Source organism: Cheilinus undulatus, linkage group 2 (assembly GCF_018320785.1).
Source record: "Cheilinus undulatus linkage group 2, ASM1832078v1, whole genome shotgun sequence".
Classification (NCBI taxonomy): Eukaryota; Metazoa; Chordata; class Actinopteri; order Labriformes; family Labridae; genus Cheilinus; species Cheilinus undulatus.
The window spans coordinates 9,981,465-9,999,960 of record NC_054866.1 but is presented as its reverse complement, the minus strand read 5'-3'; the positions used below and the strand labels follow the sequence as shown (position 1 = coordinate 9,999,960).

General features: G+C 40.5%; 2 protein-coding genes across 2 annotated transcripts; both read right to left on the bottom strand.

Moving 5' to 3' along the window:
- Positions 1 to 899: 899 nt before the first annotated feature.
- Positions 900 to 1,573, bottom strand: LOC121525590 (apolipoprotein A-I-like). The gene has a single exon (XM_041811654.1). The coding sequence runs from the start codon at positions 1,554 to 1,556 to the stop codon at positions 1,071 to 1,073; it is 486 nt and encodes a 161-aa protein (XP_041667588.1). The 5' UTR covers positions 1,557 to 1,573; the 3' UTR covers positions 900 to 1,070.
- Positions 1,574 to 11,631: 10,058 nt separating this feature from the next.
- On the bottom strand, positions 11,632 to 16,032 carry LOC121516277 (apolipoprotein A-I-like). The gene is made up of 4 exons (XM_041797488.1): positions 15,929 to 16,032; positions 15,442 to 15,493; positions 12,702 to 12,840; positions 11,632 to 12,557 (listed from the first exon to the last, which is right to left on the bottom strand). The coding sequence occupies exons 2-4, from the start codon at positions 15,482 to 15,484 to the stop codon at positions 11,951 to 11,953; spliced, it is 789 nt and encodes a 262-aa protein (XP_041653422.1). The 5' UTR covers positions 15,485 to 15,493; positions 15,929 to 16,032; the 3' UTR covers positions 11,632 to 11,950.
- Between the last annotated feature and the right edge of the window lie 2,464 nt (positions 16,033 to 18,496).

The window sequence follows — 18,496 nt, the reverse complement described above, 5'->3', positions numbered from 1 at the left end:
TGACAGAGCTTTGACAGCAGGGAGACAAAACCAACGCGCAGCAAACTCATGGCAGCAACAGCTGCAAGCAACAAAACCGTCTGAAAAACAGTCACTGCTTAGCGAGGAGAGGAGCGCTGCGGAACCGTAATGTCACACTAATGTGATGTGGATCAAAACATGGCGGTCTCCTGGTGAGTTTATGAGCTGATATGAACTCAAGATGTAGATATGTGGGATTTTTAGTGAGGATTTTAGTTAAATAAACATCTGAGACATACAAATATCTATCCAACAAGACAAACTTGTCTGATCATGCAGGGTTCTTTTTGAAGTATATTTTGACCTTTTTAAACAATTATTTTGTATTTTACCTCATATTTTCAACAGTAAACTTTGACTTCATAAGCCTTTTAGACTCACAATTTAACATTTTGAATCATATTTTGACTTTTAATTTAATGATTACAGATTTTATTTCATATTTTGACCTTTAAAGCTTATGATTGACTTATTCCTAAAGTATTTGCCATTAAAAAAAACATAATTTTTTGATTTCATGTTTTGACCTTTTTGAACTAATACATTTTCTTTTCTCAGAGTAGGAGCCTTTAAACTTATCTTTTTAACTTTTTAAATGTCAAAATCATTTATCATCAGCACTAAGTTGTTTTTTGGGGGGATTTTCATATTTTATTACCGGTGAAGCAAGGTTGACAGTTTATGGTTAAAAGTGTGACCCTGTTAGGCCCTAAGGGTGGTCCTGAATCCAGACTCTGGCCCTTGCTGTGATTGAGTTTGACACCCCTGATCTAAGTGATACATCCATTCAAATCATAGCCAGAGATCATGGTTGTAATAACAGTCAGATGTTTATTGATCTATTCCTCATCACAATAGAATCATTCGACACATGATGGTAAATTCACATACATGAGAGAAGCTCGGCCTGACATGTAGAGAGTGAAGCATGTGGTTGTGTGAGTGTATTCAAAGGTTTGTTGAAAGTTGTCATGGAGATGAAGGTGGAATGGATTTTGGATATAGAAAGGTGGGGTTAAAAGAACAGAGTAGAGCGGATTTAGGGATGACTAACCAAAGATATCCCTCTTAATTTCCATGAGATTTTCAGCAATTTTTTGGCCGTGTGCTGTGACCTTCTCACGCAGGGATGTCCACTCTTCATCTGTGATCCGTCCTGCCCTCTCCTTTGTATTTCTTACAAAGTTCTTGATCTCAGTCTTGTATGCTTGGATGTAGGGGCCAACATGCTCCTTTGCTGTCTGCAACCATGTTTCCCCCCTTGACTTCAAAAATCCCAAAATAGGCATTAGGGCGTTCTTGGTTTCCTCCACATTACGTGGTACTAGTTCTCTCAGATTTTCCCCGATTGGCTCCAGCTTGGCCTTGAGGGCAGCCATTTCAGCTTCACTCCTTCTTTGGTATTCCTCAGCGATGGGTCCAACTATGGTCTGGTACTGCTCCAGGTGGCTGCTGAAAACTTCTTGTGCTTTTTCACGGTGGGGATCAAGCTGTAATTTAAGGTTATCAATTTCCGCCATAATGGATTCTCGCATTTCTGCTGTGGCTTCCATTACGGTGGTGGACAGCATCAGAAACGGTTCGGACAGTTTCTTGAGTTCCCTGGATCTTGTCTTGGATGTTTGCCTGTACCATTTGCAAAAGGGATTTGACCTGAGCACTGAGAGAAAAACAAAAGGGGGTGCAACACCATATAAGCACACTGTAAATAAAACCAACAATGAGCAACTAAAGGCTTTAAAAAGGCACCTCATGACAACAATACAGCAAACAATTTTTTTCTGCAAGTATGAATAATAGAAAGTGAAACTACACAGGAAAATTGTCCTGACTTTACCTGATTTCAGGATTTATCACCCCCTCCAGGGCTGTGCCAATACGTTGTTTACCATGGGCCAAGTGGTGATCCACAGCCTCCCTCAACTGTTGCATGTATACGGGTATGTCTTCAGCAGTCATGGAAGGGATGTGAGCAGCCTGTGAGCCTGAGGAGGGAAAAGGTAAAACAGTCAACTCTTAAAAAGATGCCAGGTACAAATTAAGTATTTAGTCTAGAGTTGTCCCGTTTTTCCCAGAATTGTTCTCTTTCTTTACCAGCTGTCCCGGGAAAAAAAAAATCTCTCCCAGGACACAATTTGTCCCGCTTTTTGGGGAAAATGCAAAAACCTCATTTGATTTCCTTCGTTCTGTAGTCTAGAAAGGTCCCCCGTGCTTCTATGGCTATTTAAAATTGTCTCTGTTTTCTTCCCGTCTATGTGTGTGTCACACGCACGCGCCCCAGCGCTCAAAGCGGCTCACGCAAGCAGGGAGGGAAAGTTGACCGAAGAGAGACAGCAAGCTGAATTAGCAGACGTCCACACTGAGGTCTTCTTTTCACCAAGTTTTAGCATCTTCATTTGAAATGGGAGGAGAGACGACTGACGAGGAAGGAGATGGAGCAAATACATGCAAGCCACCAGCACGGAAAAAAACAAGCCAAATTTTATGTTAATTTGGTCAGTCTGAACTGGTAATAATGCCCGAGCCCTCCATCCCAAACATTTGGTCAAGTGTCCCTTTTTTTAACAAATCCAAGGTGGCAACCCTAATTTAGTCTGATATTGCACCTTTCACAAAGCAAGTCATAAAGTTCTTTACACAACAATGCCATTAAAGAGCAGGACAACAAAAATTCATACAAAGAGCTACGATAAAGCAGAAATAGTCAGACTGTGCAAAATCACATCAAGAGGTCAGAGGCCAATTTAAAGAGATGGTTTTGAGCCACTTTTGAAAAGGCTCCACAGATCGCTGCCACAATCTCAAAGGCACAAACACCTTTGGTTTTAAGTTTGACATGAGGGATAATGACACAAGTGTGGAGAAAGAAAGGCTAGAGCAATGAAAACAGCTAAAAACTGGTAGGGGTCCCTAAAATGCCTCAGCCTTGTGTCCAGTCAGCAGTAAACAGTCCAGTAGCCTCCTGATGTTAGTCCCATGGCCCAGCGGTTTGGTCAGGCCTGCAGTGGGGGAGGGGTGAAGCCTTTTCACCCCCACCATGTCCTGATTTTTGCAGCAGAGAGTTGTGATAAAGTGTGCGTGCCTCCTGTCCTTCCCCACTCCACCCAGTACTCTGGTGGCCGCTTCTTTTAGCACAGTAGCCCAGACAAACAAACTGCTGTCCGTGCTCTCTCGCAGCATCTTCCTCCTCTGCCCACTCTGCTCTCCTTCTGCACTCCTGCAGAGCGCGCCACACCACCCTGCCCCATTTACTCTCCAGAACCAAAGAATTCAGAACTCACCGACGGCCAGCAGAAGGGCCAAAGTGAGAGCCAGGTAGTTCATGATGGGGGTCTGGAGCAGAGAAAGGGGGCAACAGTTATAACACATGACATTTCAAAGAAGTCTTTACAATGCAAAGAAATTTACCAAACTCAGATAAATCATGGAAGTGTGCGTCTAATAGATCTTGTAGCTGAAGTGCACTGCTATTGAGCGTGTACGCTTATCCTTGCATTTGTCCAGGTAAGATCTCACTCAGCATATGGCTGCCTGTTAAAAGAGCCTGTAATCTGTGCAGATTAGGCTTAGTTACAATAAGAAAGAGGGCTCAAGGAGATTTGTTCTGAACTGCTGCATAATCCTGATCCAGGCTGTAAAGTCAGTCGCAGTCAAAGAACTAACAACCTGTATCTCTGATTCTACTGACAACCTGGAAGAAGGAATGATCCAAATACTCATAAATGTTAAAATCTGACTACAAGGGGAATATCATCATCCCAAAGTTATAACTATAAACAATCAAACATATAAGATACAAGGAAAAGAAACTCTTCCTCCTCAAAAATCCAGCAGCTGCTCTTCTTACCTGGTGGAGCTCATAACGAGACTGGAAAACTCCAACACGAGCCGAGTTTTTATAATGACCGATGGAGGGATGGGTCTACGATGGGGAGTCAGCATCTATCCATGGCAGTGGATCTTAGCCTCAAAGCGACACCCTCATGGAGAACAGGTTAGGAGGTCAATGGTTACCTTCAACACCAATAACTCTTATCAGGACTGTGCATGAATCAGGACTTTGATTTAATTTGACCTTGTTATGAAGCAATTGTAGTAATCTACCTCCTGAAGACTTTGGCATGTTTTGTGCTGTCAAAGAACTTTTCATTTGACTCCATGCCAAAGTTTCTCTTCGTGTAGACATAAATGCTGCTAGTTATGTGTAAAAACAGTCATGGAAGCATCAAATCAAATCAAACTTTATTTATATAGCACATTTCATACACAGGGCTACACAATGTGCTTCACAGTCAAAAACAAGTGATGGCAACAATCATTGTATTGCAAATTAGGAACAAGATATACAGATTCCGAGCAGAGGTAAAAGCTCAACATGTACACCAAAATGATCCACACAGATTAGATTACACAACATGCACACTAACACACATACTGAAAGCAGGCAGTGAAATCTAACTGTAAATTGATGCAAAAAGTAACGTTTTCAATCTGCTTTTTAAAGTATTTAGTGTTGGAGCCCCTCTCAGGTCTGCAGGCAGGGCGTTCCATTTACTAGGGCATAAAAACTGAAAGCAGCCTCCTGCCATGGAACTTATATGTGGAACAGTCAAAAGGCCGCTACCTGCAGACCACTTCTAACTGTTGTATAACTTATCAGCATGTCTCTGATGTACTAAGGAGCAAGGCCATTCAGTGCTTTGTGGAGGGATTTTAGGACAGGACTGATGTGCTCAAACTTTTTCGTTCTGGTCAGAACTCTAGCAGCAGTATTCTGAATAAGCTGTAACCATTGAACAGAAGATTTTGGGAGGCCAGTAAATAAACTATTACAGTAGTCCAGTCTACTTGAAACAAATGCATGAACTATTTTTTCTGCATCGGATGCTGACAGAAAGTCTCTAATTTTTGGTATGTTCTTAAGATGATAAAATGCAGATTTTGTGATTTGATTGATGTGGCTTTTGAAATTTAAATTTCTGTCCAATATTACCTCCAAGGTTTTTTGCTTCATTATTAGTGTTTAAGCAGCAGTGCTTTTGCCGACTTTTTAGAGGGGAGAAGGCCTTTCTAATTTTCATCTCAGGTCCCTTAAAGTAAGTCAGTCATTTTCCTCTGCTTATGCCAAAAATCATACCAACAAACCCCTCCAGTCCTCCTCCTCTGTCGCTGGGTTAATGCAAAAATTTGCCCCATCTAGCAGGTATGCAAAGACAAAATATGAAAGCAACAGGTTTCAGTGAGGTTTTGAGTTTTAAAATTCTAACTCCCTGAAGATTAACAGTTCTCTGAAAATACAACCTTAACAAACACTTACAAGATTTGTAAGTCCTGCCATAGTTTGAGTGACTACTGTGGGCTATTTGGTGCTACAGATCTCCTGAGTCTTGAATGCAGCTGTGAGACTAACAATCTCAGGCAATTTCCAATGTCCAGCTTTGATTTGTTTTAATTGCAGCAACAGCAGAAAAAAAAACAACGTCATACGTGTAGGATACAAGAAGAGAGAGTGGCCAAGGCTCTCAATGGCATTGTTGAATCTGAGGAGACATCAATGAGCTGCTGCTGTTCTGCAGTGCTGAAGTCATCAGCTTGTGTTGTTCAGGCCCCGTCCACACAGCGACGAAAACGATATATTGCCATTTCGTTTTGAAAAAGTTTTCTGTAAAGATGGGATTGTTTCAGGAAATATCCGGAAAAGCACGGAACCACTGAAAACAACTGAAAGCGCTGTAGTGCACATGCCAAGCCTGTCCATGGCGCTGTGTTGCTGCCACGGAAATGCACCAAAAGAGAAGAAGATCACAGAAAACTGGCACAAACTTTCTTCTAGTTGCCCTTCTGGTTGTTCCCCGTGTTGGATTTAAGAACATATGGTGTGTGCATTTTGCGGTGGTGATAAAGGAGCATCAGATTTTGCTGTAAAAGCCATAACAAGCTCAGTAGCTTCTGCAGCACAAACACAACCGTGTTACCTGCCATCGTTGTTTTGGCCAGACCCCCACAGGCGTCTTAAGAGAGCTACGCAACGTGTGACGTAATTGTTCCAAGAAAGATGCGGCTGGCTGTCCCCACAGAGACAAAATGGAAGTCATTTATGGATTTGTGCGCTCTGGGACCCATTTCCAAAAAGTATCATTTACAGTCACCCAAAACACTGTTTCCATGTGGATGAAACGCCAATACGACAAAAAACTTTGCGTATACTCTTTTCCCAAACTTTTTAGCCCACAATCCCCAAAAAAGGTGCCAGAGAACAGGGACCCACACTGTTCCTGAAAATGTTTGACACGTTGTTGGACCGTAAATACACATCACTAAATAAAATAATTAGGTACAGACCCACATTTTCAGGACATTATTCTGATTTTAGCATAAATTTCACCAAGTGACCATGTTCTTATTTTACATTTATATAAGTCCATGCATGTATTCTTCTAAAAATTGGTAAAATATATGATTTGAAATAATTTTATCATATTATTTTTCAGGAAGGCATCTGGTAAAAACCCTCCCAGAGTCCCTAGTGGATCTTTATGAGGGCTTTCGCTTTTCTTAGATACAAGTGTGGAGCAGGGGCTAAGGAAAAAAGGCTGCTTGGCTTTCACATGGGGTGTTTGCAAACTCCAAGTAGGGTGTCATGTGTTTTGCACTAAGGAGAGGCTTCTATCTAACTGCTCTGCCATAAGCTCAGATCAGCAGAGGGCTGCAGTGATGGTTGTCCTTTTGGAACTTTGTCCCATCTCCACATAGGATCTCTGGAGCTCAGTCATAGGTATTTCAGACTGGCAGGGCTATGTGCCGGTTCCAGTTCCTGAACCTAATTTTGAACCGGCCGGCGTGTTCAAACCAAGAAAAAATTGTTTCTGAACCTGAAAAGTTTGTTCTCAGCTGGAACCAAAAAAAACTGTTTCTTTCTTGGGAACGGTGACATCATCAGTGGGCGTGTCACTTTCTAGGTTGTGAAGTTGAACAGAAAATGGGGAAAAAGTGGTCTGCTGGGTAGAAAAATGTTTAATTTGCAGTCTGGGCATTGGCAGAATTCCAGGTGGAGCTGGAGAGTTGTACAAGGAGGGACAAGTTGTATGCCGAACTTGTGGAAGAGATAGCGAAGGTTGGATTCACCTGAACACCAGACCAAATAATTAACTCAAGAAACTGAAGAAGGAATAGGACAGCAGGAAAGACTTGGGCAAAAGTGGAGCTGGAGGTGGTGAAACAAGTCTGTCATGTCCTCCCACTTTACTTCTGCTTAAATGGTGTGAATGCGGTCTGGTTCACCAAAAAGAACCAAGGTTCTGAGACTCCAGAACAGAACGAGCCAGAACCAGATCCGTGTCTGTCTGAAAGCACTCTCAGAGGGACCATCAGGTTCTTGGTCACCTCTCTGATTAAGGCCCTTTCTCCTAATTGTTCAGTTTGGGTGGCTCTTGGAAGAGTCCTGGTTGTACCAAACTTCTTCCATTTGAGAATTATGGAGGCTACTGTGCCCCTGAGACCCTTCAAGGCAACAAACTCTCGTTTGTAGCCTTCCTGGATCTGTGCAACAATCCTGTCTCTGAGCTCTCCAGGCAGTTCCTTTGACCTCATGGCTTGGTTTTGTTCTGATATATAGGAACGTGCCTTTCCAAATCATGTCTAATCAATTTGATCTACCATAGGTAGACTCCAGTCATGGTGTAGAAACATCTCACAAAAGATCCAGAGAAATTAAAGGAACCTGAACTAGGTTTCAAGTGTTTTTGCAAAGGTCCAAATATTTGTCATTTAGAAATTTCATTTTTTTGTCACAATACATTTCTAAAATTCAGTTTTCACTTTATCATGATTCAGTACTGAATGTAGAATGATATAAAAACATTTTTTGACATTGGCATCAAGCTGCATCATAGCAAAATTGACAGAAAGTAATGGAAGTCTGAATGCACTGGATGTGCCCACAGGCAACAGCAGTTTTCCGTCATTCAGTAAAGAAATTTTAGACAATGACGCAATTCTTGAAGGGCAGGGTACTGAAGTTTTCTTCAGCTACAATTTATAACAGTGTGTGGGAGAGCAAAGCCACAGTTTAAAGTTTTGCAGCGTTGGCGAACGGCTCTGATAGGACAAACAGAAGACAGTGATTTAGCGCTATGAATTCACCAAATTTTTACTCGTTATACCAAATAAACAGAGTTATCTTGAAAAGGCAGAGTTTTGATGCAGTTTCCAGTAACAAAGGTTGGTGAGTGTGTGTTGATCCATAGGCTAGTTTAAACAAAATAGTGTGTGATGCTGTATGTTTGCCTATCACCAGAGGGCTTTGTCACCAGGTTTTGTGTATTTTGATGGCAAGAAATGATCAGTACATACAAATATTTGACAAGTGGGCTCAGGTGTGTTTTGTCTACCTCCGAACCTGGCTCTGCTTTTGACTCTCCCCATGTGCCTTTACTCCTTCTTGGCTGAGTTTCTGCTGTTACCTAACAAAAACACATGCAGTTTAGAGAAAGTGGCTTATTAATCACACAGAAAACAGCAAACCTCGTCTTGAATTTGGACTTGCTTTGTGGTGCTTTCTTCATCCTAGGTGACGATGGTGTTATCCAATGCACTGACTGCCACTTTGTCTCAGGATTGTATTTGAAGGCCCAAGTTTGGTCTTATGTTGTCACTTCTTCTGAAAAAAAAGAAAAGTGGTTTTCCTTCAATTTATTCCAAAGTGTCTCCACAAATTGGCCAGTTTTCCTTTTGATTAGGGGGTTGAAGTTTTGGGACAAATTTGCCTCATTTTGACATCTAACAGAAGTAAAAATACCCTAAACCTCATTCTTTTAGCCTGAAATTTGATGACTTTTCCAAAAATAATCCAGAACACGCAAAAATAAAATACAGAAAAATTCAACACTTTTGTACAGGTGCTACAAATGTTTGCCCACTGAGGCCTTTTCAGGTCAAATTTGACCCATATCTACTGAGACAGATTTTAGATCTACCAGTGTGGGTTAAATTGAAAAAAAAAAATTGGTTTTAGGGGATCTTGAAACTGTGAAACTATACAGGCCATGATTGTGAATATTTTTTATTGGGCAGTGGTGACAGAGTTCAGGGGGGACCTCGACAAGGACTGTCTGTGCCTCCCCCTCATTTACCCAGGTTCATGCAGGGACATGACCTTGCAACGCCGACTGATTGGCCAGACTCTGTGTTAGCTCTGGGAGTAGCTGCAGTTTTATCACATTTCTTTACACACAAAAGAGCAACAAACAGCTTTGGAAGCTTTTCATGACAGAGATGTTTCTGCTCTTCTGCTTACCTGCTTTAGCATGAGTTTGCAAGAGTTACAGGAAGAGGGGCAGGAGGTGTAGTGTGGGTCTGTGTATACAATGGGAGCTGGTGGAGCGGTTAGCTTGGCTGTAGCATTGGTAAATCGGCATTTTAATCAGAACTGGACCACATTTATTTATTCAAACAAGAGCAAAAGCCACACTGTAAGCTCCTCTTGGCAGAGAGGCTGTTTTGTTTGTTACACATCATAATCCACAGCTCCTAAACTACAGTAGTGTTTACTGGTAGGTTTGTTGCAGAGCTGCGTGCTGCTACATTACATTTTGTAACTTTGATTGATGAATGTGACAGACAGAACGTTCATCCAATCACCTTTCAAGATTATTTTTAAAAGCCCTGTCTTTCCCAAATGCCTTGATGCCCCCTGCATGTCAGGTTAGCAGGGACATACACCTGCTGGTCTTTGAAGAGGCACGGAGGAGTCTTAAGGCAAGACTGATCATATATGGAGCACAAAGGGAACAGAAGCTGAGCCAGTGTTAATTTCGTCGACTAAAACTATTCGTCGACAGCCTTTTTTTCCATGACAAAAACTAGACTAAGACTAACAAAAAATAGATCTGTGATGACTAAAACTGACAAAAAGTAAGTTTAGTTTTCATCAAGATGACTAAAATTAGACTAAAATGTAATTTAGTTTTTGTCAGACATTCAAAATCCATGATATTTCTCCACTGTGGGTAAATCTGTCTAAATACAATGCATCTGTAGCTATTCTGCCTCTCAGCTGTAGAAAGCAGGGACCCCAGAGAACACAGCACCATGATTTGGTACTAGATTTAGCCATATCAGGCCCCCCAAAGCTTCCTGTCTGGCCCCTGAAAGATCATTAAATTCAGAAAAGAAGATGTGGTTTTAAGAGTATCCTTTTGGCTTTAAATGTCTGCAGCTGTTCAATCCATCCCACAAACAAATAATATTGAAATAGTTTTAGAAAGACTTGGATTTGATCTGTTTTTACTGAAATTTACTTTAATGATTAGTAGATATTTTAAAAAAGGGTTAAGGTTGGCAGAAGTGCTGCAAAAATGACTGGATAAAGTGGCTAAAAGGGGTTAGAGAGTAGAAAAAATGGGTGATAAGTGGCAAAATGGGTTATGGAGTGGCAAAAAGGACAAAATTGGCAGAAAAAGTTGTGAAAAGAGGTTAAAATGTGGCAAAATTGGTAAAACAGAAAAAAGGGGCAAAAAGTATCAACAATTGGTTACAAATGACAGAAAAGGTAATGAAGAGGAGTAAGAGGAAATGGATAAGAGTGGCACAAAGGGGATAAAACATGCAGGAAAAGTGTTTTAAAGGTGTTAAAATCTTGCAAAATTGGTTTAAAGAGGCAAAAAGGGGCAATAAGTATCAAAAAGGGGTTAAAAGTTTCAAAAATCAGTTAATACTAGTACTAAATCACAATTGGGGAGGGCCCATTCTCTGGGATTTTCAGGGGCCCAGCCGACTCTGTTGTCAAGCCTGTCTCCTTGTGGCCTGGTGAATTATAGATACAGTAATGGGGACAGAACACACTAGTAATTCCTAAAACACCCTGCGTTTTGAAAGAAAATCTAATACTACTACAATTACATTTCTTTCAGACCAAAATATTTATTTAATTTTGGTGTATTTGAAAGTCCGGCCCCCAGAGTTTCTGTCCAGACTAAAGCTGGCCCTTGTGCAAATGTACCTGGTAACCCCTGCCATATGGGTTTATTTGGTTTAACCTGCACATTTCTTCATTATCTGACTTTTAAATTATTATTGTCTGCATGTATTGCATTGTGTTTGATTCTGTATCTTTTCCTTCTTTTTCATGATTTAAAGTCAAACTGTACATTACTGTGGCTGCAGAGATGTGGCAGTGTTTCATCTGAAGTTTACTTTAAAGGGGCTTTAAGGAAGAATTGCATAACAGGAAGTATGTGGAACTTTCACTGTTGTAAGGCTGTTTTTAAGGTGTCCACTCACATATCACTGATAGAAAATAAGTATCTTATATTGGCTTCAACAAGTAACAGCCACTTCTGCTTTTTGACAACTGCATTCTTAAACCATAAAGACTTAGCTTTACCTGTGTTTTATTTTGGTAAATTTGATCCTGCCCTTCAACAGTTTGAATAACTCTCGTAGTTTTTCAGTGTTAATCTTGCATGGGAGATATTTTACTGAAACAAAGTGATATGCAGGTATGCAGAAGGACATCTTGTGCTTCTGTGTAGATAACACATGAATGGAGAACAAGGTTAATTATTCTACATCTAAGTAATAAACTGTTCAAATCATAGTCAGAGATCATAGTTGTAAAAACAGTCAGATGTTTATTGATCTGTTTTTCAATCATCACACAGAGGTTCAGACACTTGATGGTGAATTCACACACATGAGAGCAATATGCCATGACATGAATAGTGAAGCATGTGAGTGTGTGAGTGTATTAATGCCTGCATGTCAAACAAAGTAAGATGTTTGCATGGGAGAAAGCATTAGAGTCTCGCCGTTGTGCTTCATGAGACAGGAGTTAGCTTCATTTTGGGAGGCTTTTGTCGGGGAAGCTGGAATGGAAAGGAAGGTGGAATGGATTTTGGACAGATGGGGAAAAGGAACCAAGGTAGAAGATTTAGGCCTTGTTGATGGCAGCAACAATGTCTTCCATGATTTCCTTGAGTTTTCCAGCTACTACCTGGGCCTTTGGTGCAACCTTCCCGCGCAAGTCTTCAGCGTTGATGTTACGAGCCTGCTCCATTGCACCTGTCATGTAGTTCTTGATTTGCTCCTTGTATTCTTGGACGTAAGGGCCAGCACTCTCCTTTGCGGCCTGCAACCATGTTTGACCCTTGGCCCTCACAGACTCGATGATGGGCATCAGGGCACCCTTGGTCTCCTCCCAGTTGGTTGTTATTTTTTCTTTAAGCTCTCCCATGACTGGCTCCAGCCTGGCCCTCACGGGTTCCATTTCAGCTTCGTGCCTTTTCTGGTACTCCTGGGCAATGGGCTCGATCATGGCACGGTACTGGTCCATGTGCTGCTGGACAACTTGGCGCAGGTGTTCACGTTTGGGCTCAAGATCAGTTTTCAGGCTTTCGATTTCTTGCGCGATAGATTGACGCATGTCTCTTGTGGCTTCGATCGCAGTGGCAAGAGCACCGTCAGTCATAGGCTGGACGGTTTCCTGAGTGTCCTTGATCCTCTGGTATGTGTTCTGCACATGATTTTTCAGCATGTCCCTGAAAGAGGAAATGCCACACTATTTAAGCATACTGTAAAAAAATCCTCCATGAGTAACAGAAGTCTACAGGACTATATGAAGGGATATCATGCAAAGAGATGTTAACCACAGTGGGACTGGAGAATAAAAGACATGGCATTACCTGGTTTCAGCATGGTCAATCTGTTCCAGAGCTCTGAGGGTACTGTCTTTGACAATGTCCAGGTACATATTCATAACACTCCTAGCATGGTTTAATGCTGAGGGTGCATCATCAAAAGACATGGGCGCAGCCCGGGAGCCTGTAGAGGAAATAAAACAAAAGATATAGAGAAAAAAAAAAAACAAAGACTCTAAGAAGATGGCAGGAAAATAAATTGCACTTAAGAAGATATTAGGGCTGTCAAGATTAATCTTACTAACAGGGATAAACTCAGATCCATTATTAGCATGGCTGTGATGGCATTTGTGATTGTGCGCTTAGCCCCCCAACAAAATGTCAAGACGTTCAATCAAATGAGATACGTAGCATCCTGTGATTTCAGTGAGCAATGCCTCTTTAAGATGGACTTGCTGGTTGTGTCGGCCATAGACATTATATACGTAGACACCCCATTGGCCAGTGGGCCGTACGTCAACGCCGCCGTCATTTTGCCAGAGGCATTCCTGGGCAAGATGCCTCACTCCTGTGCTGCATGGGGCTGACAAGATGGCATGGAATAACATTTCAAACAATAACAAAACCCTTCATCCCCTATATACTTGAATTTGTTTATGGAACGGTCTTGCCTCTGGAAATATGGCGGACATGCTGACGTATAGCTGCAGTGGGCAAACACAGTCAGTGAGGTGTCTACGTATATAATTGTCTGTGGTGCCGGCCAGGAAGCTAGGCTGTACACTGTAACAGGTGGGTACAGTTTCTCCCTAGAATTTAGTGCGTTCTTTTTGTAAAATGGACCACAAAGCAACGTTGGCTCAAACATTTTTACTCCCAAAAATTTAAAAAGCATTTTATTTCATACCCTGAAAGCCTGTGTTGTTTTGTGACTATGCAATGAAAGAGAGCAAAACTAGTAGCCAAAGCCATGGGAAAATAGTGACCAAGAAAGAAGAGGTTTTCTAGGTAAAAAATAAAATGATTCTAAAGTTTTCAATTGTGCATTGGTTTGAGGCAACATCTTTTGGCCCATTTTTACCAAAGACTCCCTAAACTCCACAGAGAAACTGTTCCAATCTGTTATGCTGTATATCCTAGCATCCTGGCCAGTGCTAATTTCGTTGACTAAAACTACGACTAAAACTATTCATTGGCAGCCTTTTTTCCATGACAAAACTAGACTGAAGCTAACGAAAATAGATCTGTGATGACTAAAACTGACCAAAACTAAACTAAAATGTAATTTAGTTTTTGTTAGACTTTCGCTGATCTGTGATATTTCTCCACTGCGGGTAAATCTGTCAAAATGCAAATGCATCTGTATCTATTCTTCCTCTCAGCTGTAGAAAGCAGGGACCCCAGGTTTGGCAGAGTGCAGAGAACACACTACCATGATTTGGTACCAGATTTAGGCAAGAAAATAAATGCTTGTACTAAAAGTTCAGACTAAAATGTGAGGACTTTATATGGACTAAAACTAGACTAAAATGTTTTGGAGTTTTTGTCGACTAAAACTAGACTAAAACTAAAAAGGACAGAAATGACTAAAATGTGACTAAAACTTAACATATTTTTGTCCAAAGACCAGAACAAAAACAGTTGCCAAAATGAACTCTGTCTCTAAGGCCACTCAACCACTGATCTTTAGATGTTTGGTTTTATTCGTGCACAGTTGTTGTAAACAGCTCCACTAGTCCTTTAAAATTAAAAGTTGAAGACAATCATAAATTAATTAACACATCAATGTAGCCCACCTTGGATGCTGGATTGGCTTAAAATGATTAATAATTTAATTTTTATTGGGTTTTAGGTACTAGGGTGTCGTCTAGGACTTGAACATATGTAGTGGGGACTCAACTTGACTAACCTCTGATTTTTCTTTGGTGCACTCAGACTTGAACACTCAGGACTCGGGACTCGAGGTTTGGTGGCCTGACTACAACACTGCTCTGAATGCCCTATCCTTCAGAACTGGATTTAACAACAGTGATTCTTCCTCTGTTAGCTCAGAAACACAGTGTCTAAGATCGGCTGTTTGTTGTAGTTTATAAAATATAGTAATGTGATGCAATCACACAGGATAAGCAAAATCAGTTTAAACAAATGCAGACATTTCTGAAGGTAAGGCATGAAGCTGCTGCATGACAGCAATAAAAACATGTTTATTTTCTAAATTCCATACAAAAATGTAACATAGTGCTCTATGGCTTCATGTACGCATACTTTTAACTAGAGTTTCCAAAGAACCACACGTACTGTCCATGATCAATAAACTAGTGATCAATCTTCTTTTGCTCTCCAATTAGGTGTTGAGGTTCAGTCTGTCACCCCTGCATCACTACAGGTTATCTCCTGTTAATGTTCAAGTGTTTAAGACAGCAGCAGAGAATTATAATTTTCTCTAAAAAATGCCTTATATTGATTAACATGTGAAGCTATAGTTCACAATTGGATATAACATAGACATTCTGTCTATTTAGCTCTTATACACTCACTAATCCACTGTTTGTACTAGCAAGTTTCGACTTTTTTCTTGAAATTGCATTTCAACTTTAGTCTAGAAATTTTTATTTTATTCTTGATTTGCCCTTTAATGTTTTTCCTTCACAGGTTTAACTTATCCTCTTCTGTAAAGAAGGTTCCAGGTAGAATTATTTGAACTATCATGTTATGATGAACTAAGATGTTCATACAGGTAAAGACTCTTTGTTTACGCTCCAGAACCAAAGAATTCAGAACTCACCGACAGCCAGCAGGAGGGCGAGAGCAAGAGACAGGTACTTCATGATGGCGGTCTGGAGAGGAGAAAAAGGGAAAATGGTTATTGTAAAATTCAGCAAACACAAAGAAGTTTTTACAATGCAAAGAAATGAGCAACACTCAGATAAATAATGGAAGTGTGTGTGTCTAAAAGGCCCGGTTACAATGAGAGACAGAGCTCAAAATGCTTCATCCTGATCCAGGCTGTAAAGTTCAATCACAGTCAAATAATTAACAGCCTGTATCTCTGATCCTACTCATCATCTGGAAGCAGGAATCATTGAAATAGTGCTAAAATTCAACTGCAAGATGAACATTATCAAAGTTACAGCTTCATACAATCAAATCCATCAGTGACACAGGGGTTAATATTTCACAAGCTAATGGAGAGACAGAAATAAAGCTGTTCTGAAGTATTTTTCCTTCCTCCTCAAAAACACAGTAACAGTAACAACAGCTGCTCTTCTTACCTGGTGGAGCTTGTGACAGGACTGGAGAACTTCAGCATCAGCAGAGTTTTTATGGTGACCGATGGAGGGATGGGTCTACGGATGTGGAGACAGCGTGTCCCCATGGCAGTGGACCTCAGCCTCAAACCCTCACCCTCATGGAGAGTGGGTTGGGAGTTCAATGGTCACCTACAGGGCAAACAATCAACCAGAGCACAAACACCAACAGTCCTTATCAGCACCAAACATGAATCAGGACTTTAGTAGAGGTTTATGTATTAAAATCGGTGGTTCAATCTGCCTCTATCTATGAGTAATACGTATCAAGAAGGTTTGAACATTTTTTGTGCTTTTAAAGAAATTTCTAACTTGTCTCATTTTGTTTTGGACATACTTCTGACAATGATTTTTCTGCAATAATCTAAACCATTATAGTTGTGTCACAGGCTGATAAAATGACAATGAAACCGACTTTAGATTACAAAGTGGCCTGAGACAACAAGCGCCTGATTAAAACTTATGTAACTATTTTTTAACTTGTAGTTTATTTGAATGAATAACCGTATTTTGAACAATATAAAAATCTAAAACAACATACAAAAATAAACAAAATTGAGTGTGTCTGAAGAGGAGTAGGTAGAAGTGTAGGTGTAGCACAAGGAGCAAAAAGGAGATCCGGGCCCATGTAGGTGATGGTGGGAGGGTGCTTGAGAAGCCTGTGTGTTCTATAAATTTGACTTTTTTAATAATAAGGATCACTATTGAATCAAAAGTGACTACATGACATGGTCAACAGACTGAAGTTTGCATCAAATACAGAAGTAAAGAAATACATTTATAGTACTGTAGACTTTTCTGAATATATATTGACAGTGGACAGAAAGCAAGGAGAGGATGATGGAGGAGAAGAAAGCAGTGAGCCAGAAGAAGACAACGGAGGAGAAGAAAGCGGCAATGGAAAGCAAGTTGAGGATGATGGATGTGAAGAAAGCCAGGACAGAGAGCAAGAAGAGGATGATGGAGGAGAAAAATGAAAAGGACAAAGAACAAGATGAGGATGATGGCGGTGAGGAAAACAGGGACAGAGAGCAAAATGAGGGTGATGGAGGTGAAGAAAGCAGAAGAGGATGATGGAGGAGAAGAAAGCAGCAATACAAAGAAAAAAGAGAACAATGGAGGTGAAGAAAGCAGGGACAGAGAGCAGGAAGAGAAGATAGAGGAGAAGATGGCAAGGACAAAGAGCAAGAAGAGAATGATGGAGGTAAAGAAAGCAGGGACATAGAAAAAGTGAGTATGATGGAGGTGAACGAGGCAGGGATGGAGGTCAAGGTGAGGATAAGAGAGGTGAAGAAAGCAGGGATACAGAGCAAGGTGAGGATGATGGAGGTGAAGAGAGCAGGGACAGAGAGCAAGATGACTAAAAGGTCAAAATACGGGATTGCAAGTCAAAGTTAGGAGTTAAAAAGGTTAAAACCTGAGATAAAATTCAAAATAATGACCTATAAATATATCTTTTTTAATGATAATATGACATAATTTTGCTGGCCCGGTATAAGTGTCCACAGGCTTGATTTTGCCCATGGGCCTTGAGTTTGACACCCCTAACTTAAAACTATCCATCCTCCTCCTTGGTAGATGAAAAGAAACCCCCCTCAACTCGTCATTTCTATCTGTGAAACACTGTGTTTTTTCGACTGTTAACTGTGTACAGGCTGAGGTGGTGCAATGTTATAAAAGGATTCTGTTGAGATATTTTTTAATGACACCTATTTTTACAGAAATCAACAGTGCTTTTAGGAAGCATTTCTATTGACGCTTTCGATGTTTTTCCAGCTTTTTGTTACACATTGATGACATGAGTTTGTATGTGGGCGGCTGGAACAAATGTTACGCAAGGAACACAAACCACTTGGCATCAAGTGATTTCCACGTATTATTAATGACAATCATTAACCTGATACAGAGAAGGCAACATTTTCTTTCTTCCTATGAATATACAGAACCAGTCAGAATCAAATTTGTTATATAGCACATTTAAAAACAGCATGAGCCAACCAAAGTGCTTTATAGAGAAAGGCTCGATACAAATAAACATGTACATACAAAACAGCTCAATAAACAGAGACTGTGAGAAGATGTTAACACTGGGAATGTTGTGTTAATAGAAAGAGGTATAAGAGAACAGTCTAATTTGAGTCATAGGTCAAGGAAAGAAAAATAGCACTTTAAACTGATTCAAACAAACCTGGTGAGTTGGCAGATCTAATGTGAGGGGGCAACTGATTCCGTCATCTTGAATGTGATTATTACTGCTCAGAATGTCCACTACAAACTGAAAAAGGGTGATGAGAGTGATGAGAGTGTTGGATTGTAGAGGATTAAAAGTTCAGATAAATAGGAAGTAAGCAAGCGATGGAGTATTTTAAAAACAAGTTTTAAAATTTTAGGACTTTTAAAATGGATGTGCTACACTTTTTAGCGCTAGCAGCAGCATTCTGGACATACTTACGTAAATCAGCATTCACATGTGGCTCTTTTGAGATGACTTGTAACTCTGTTAATTCTTACTTGAAAAAATAAGACTCCTCC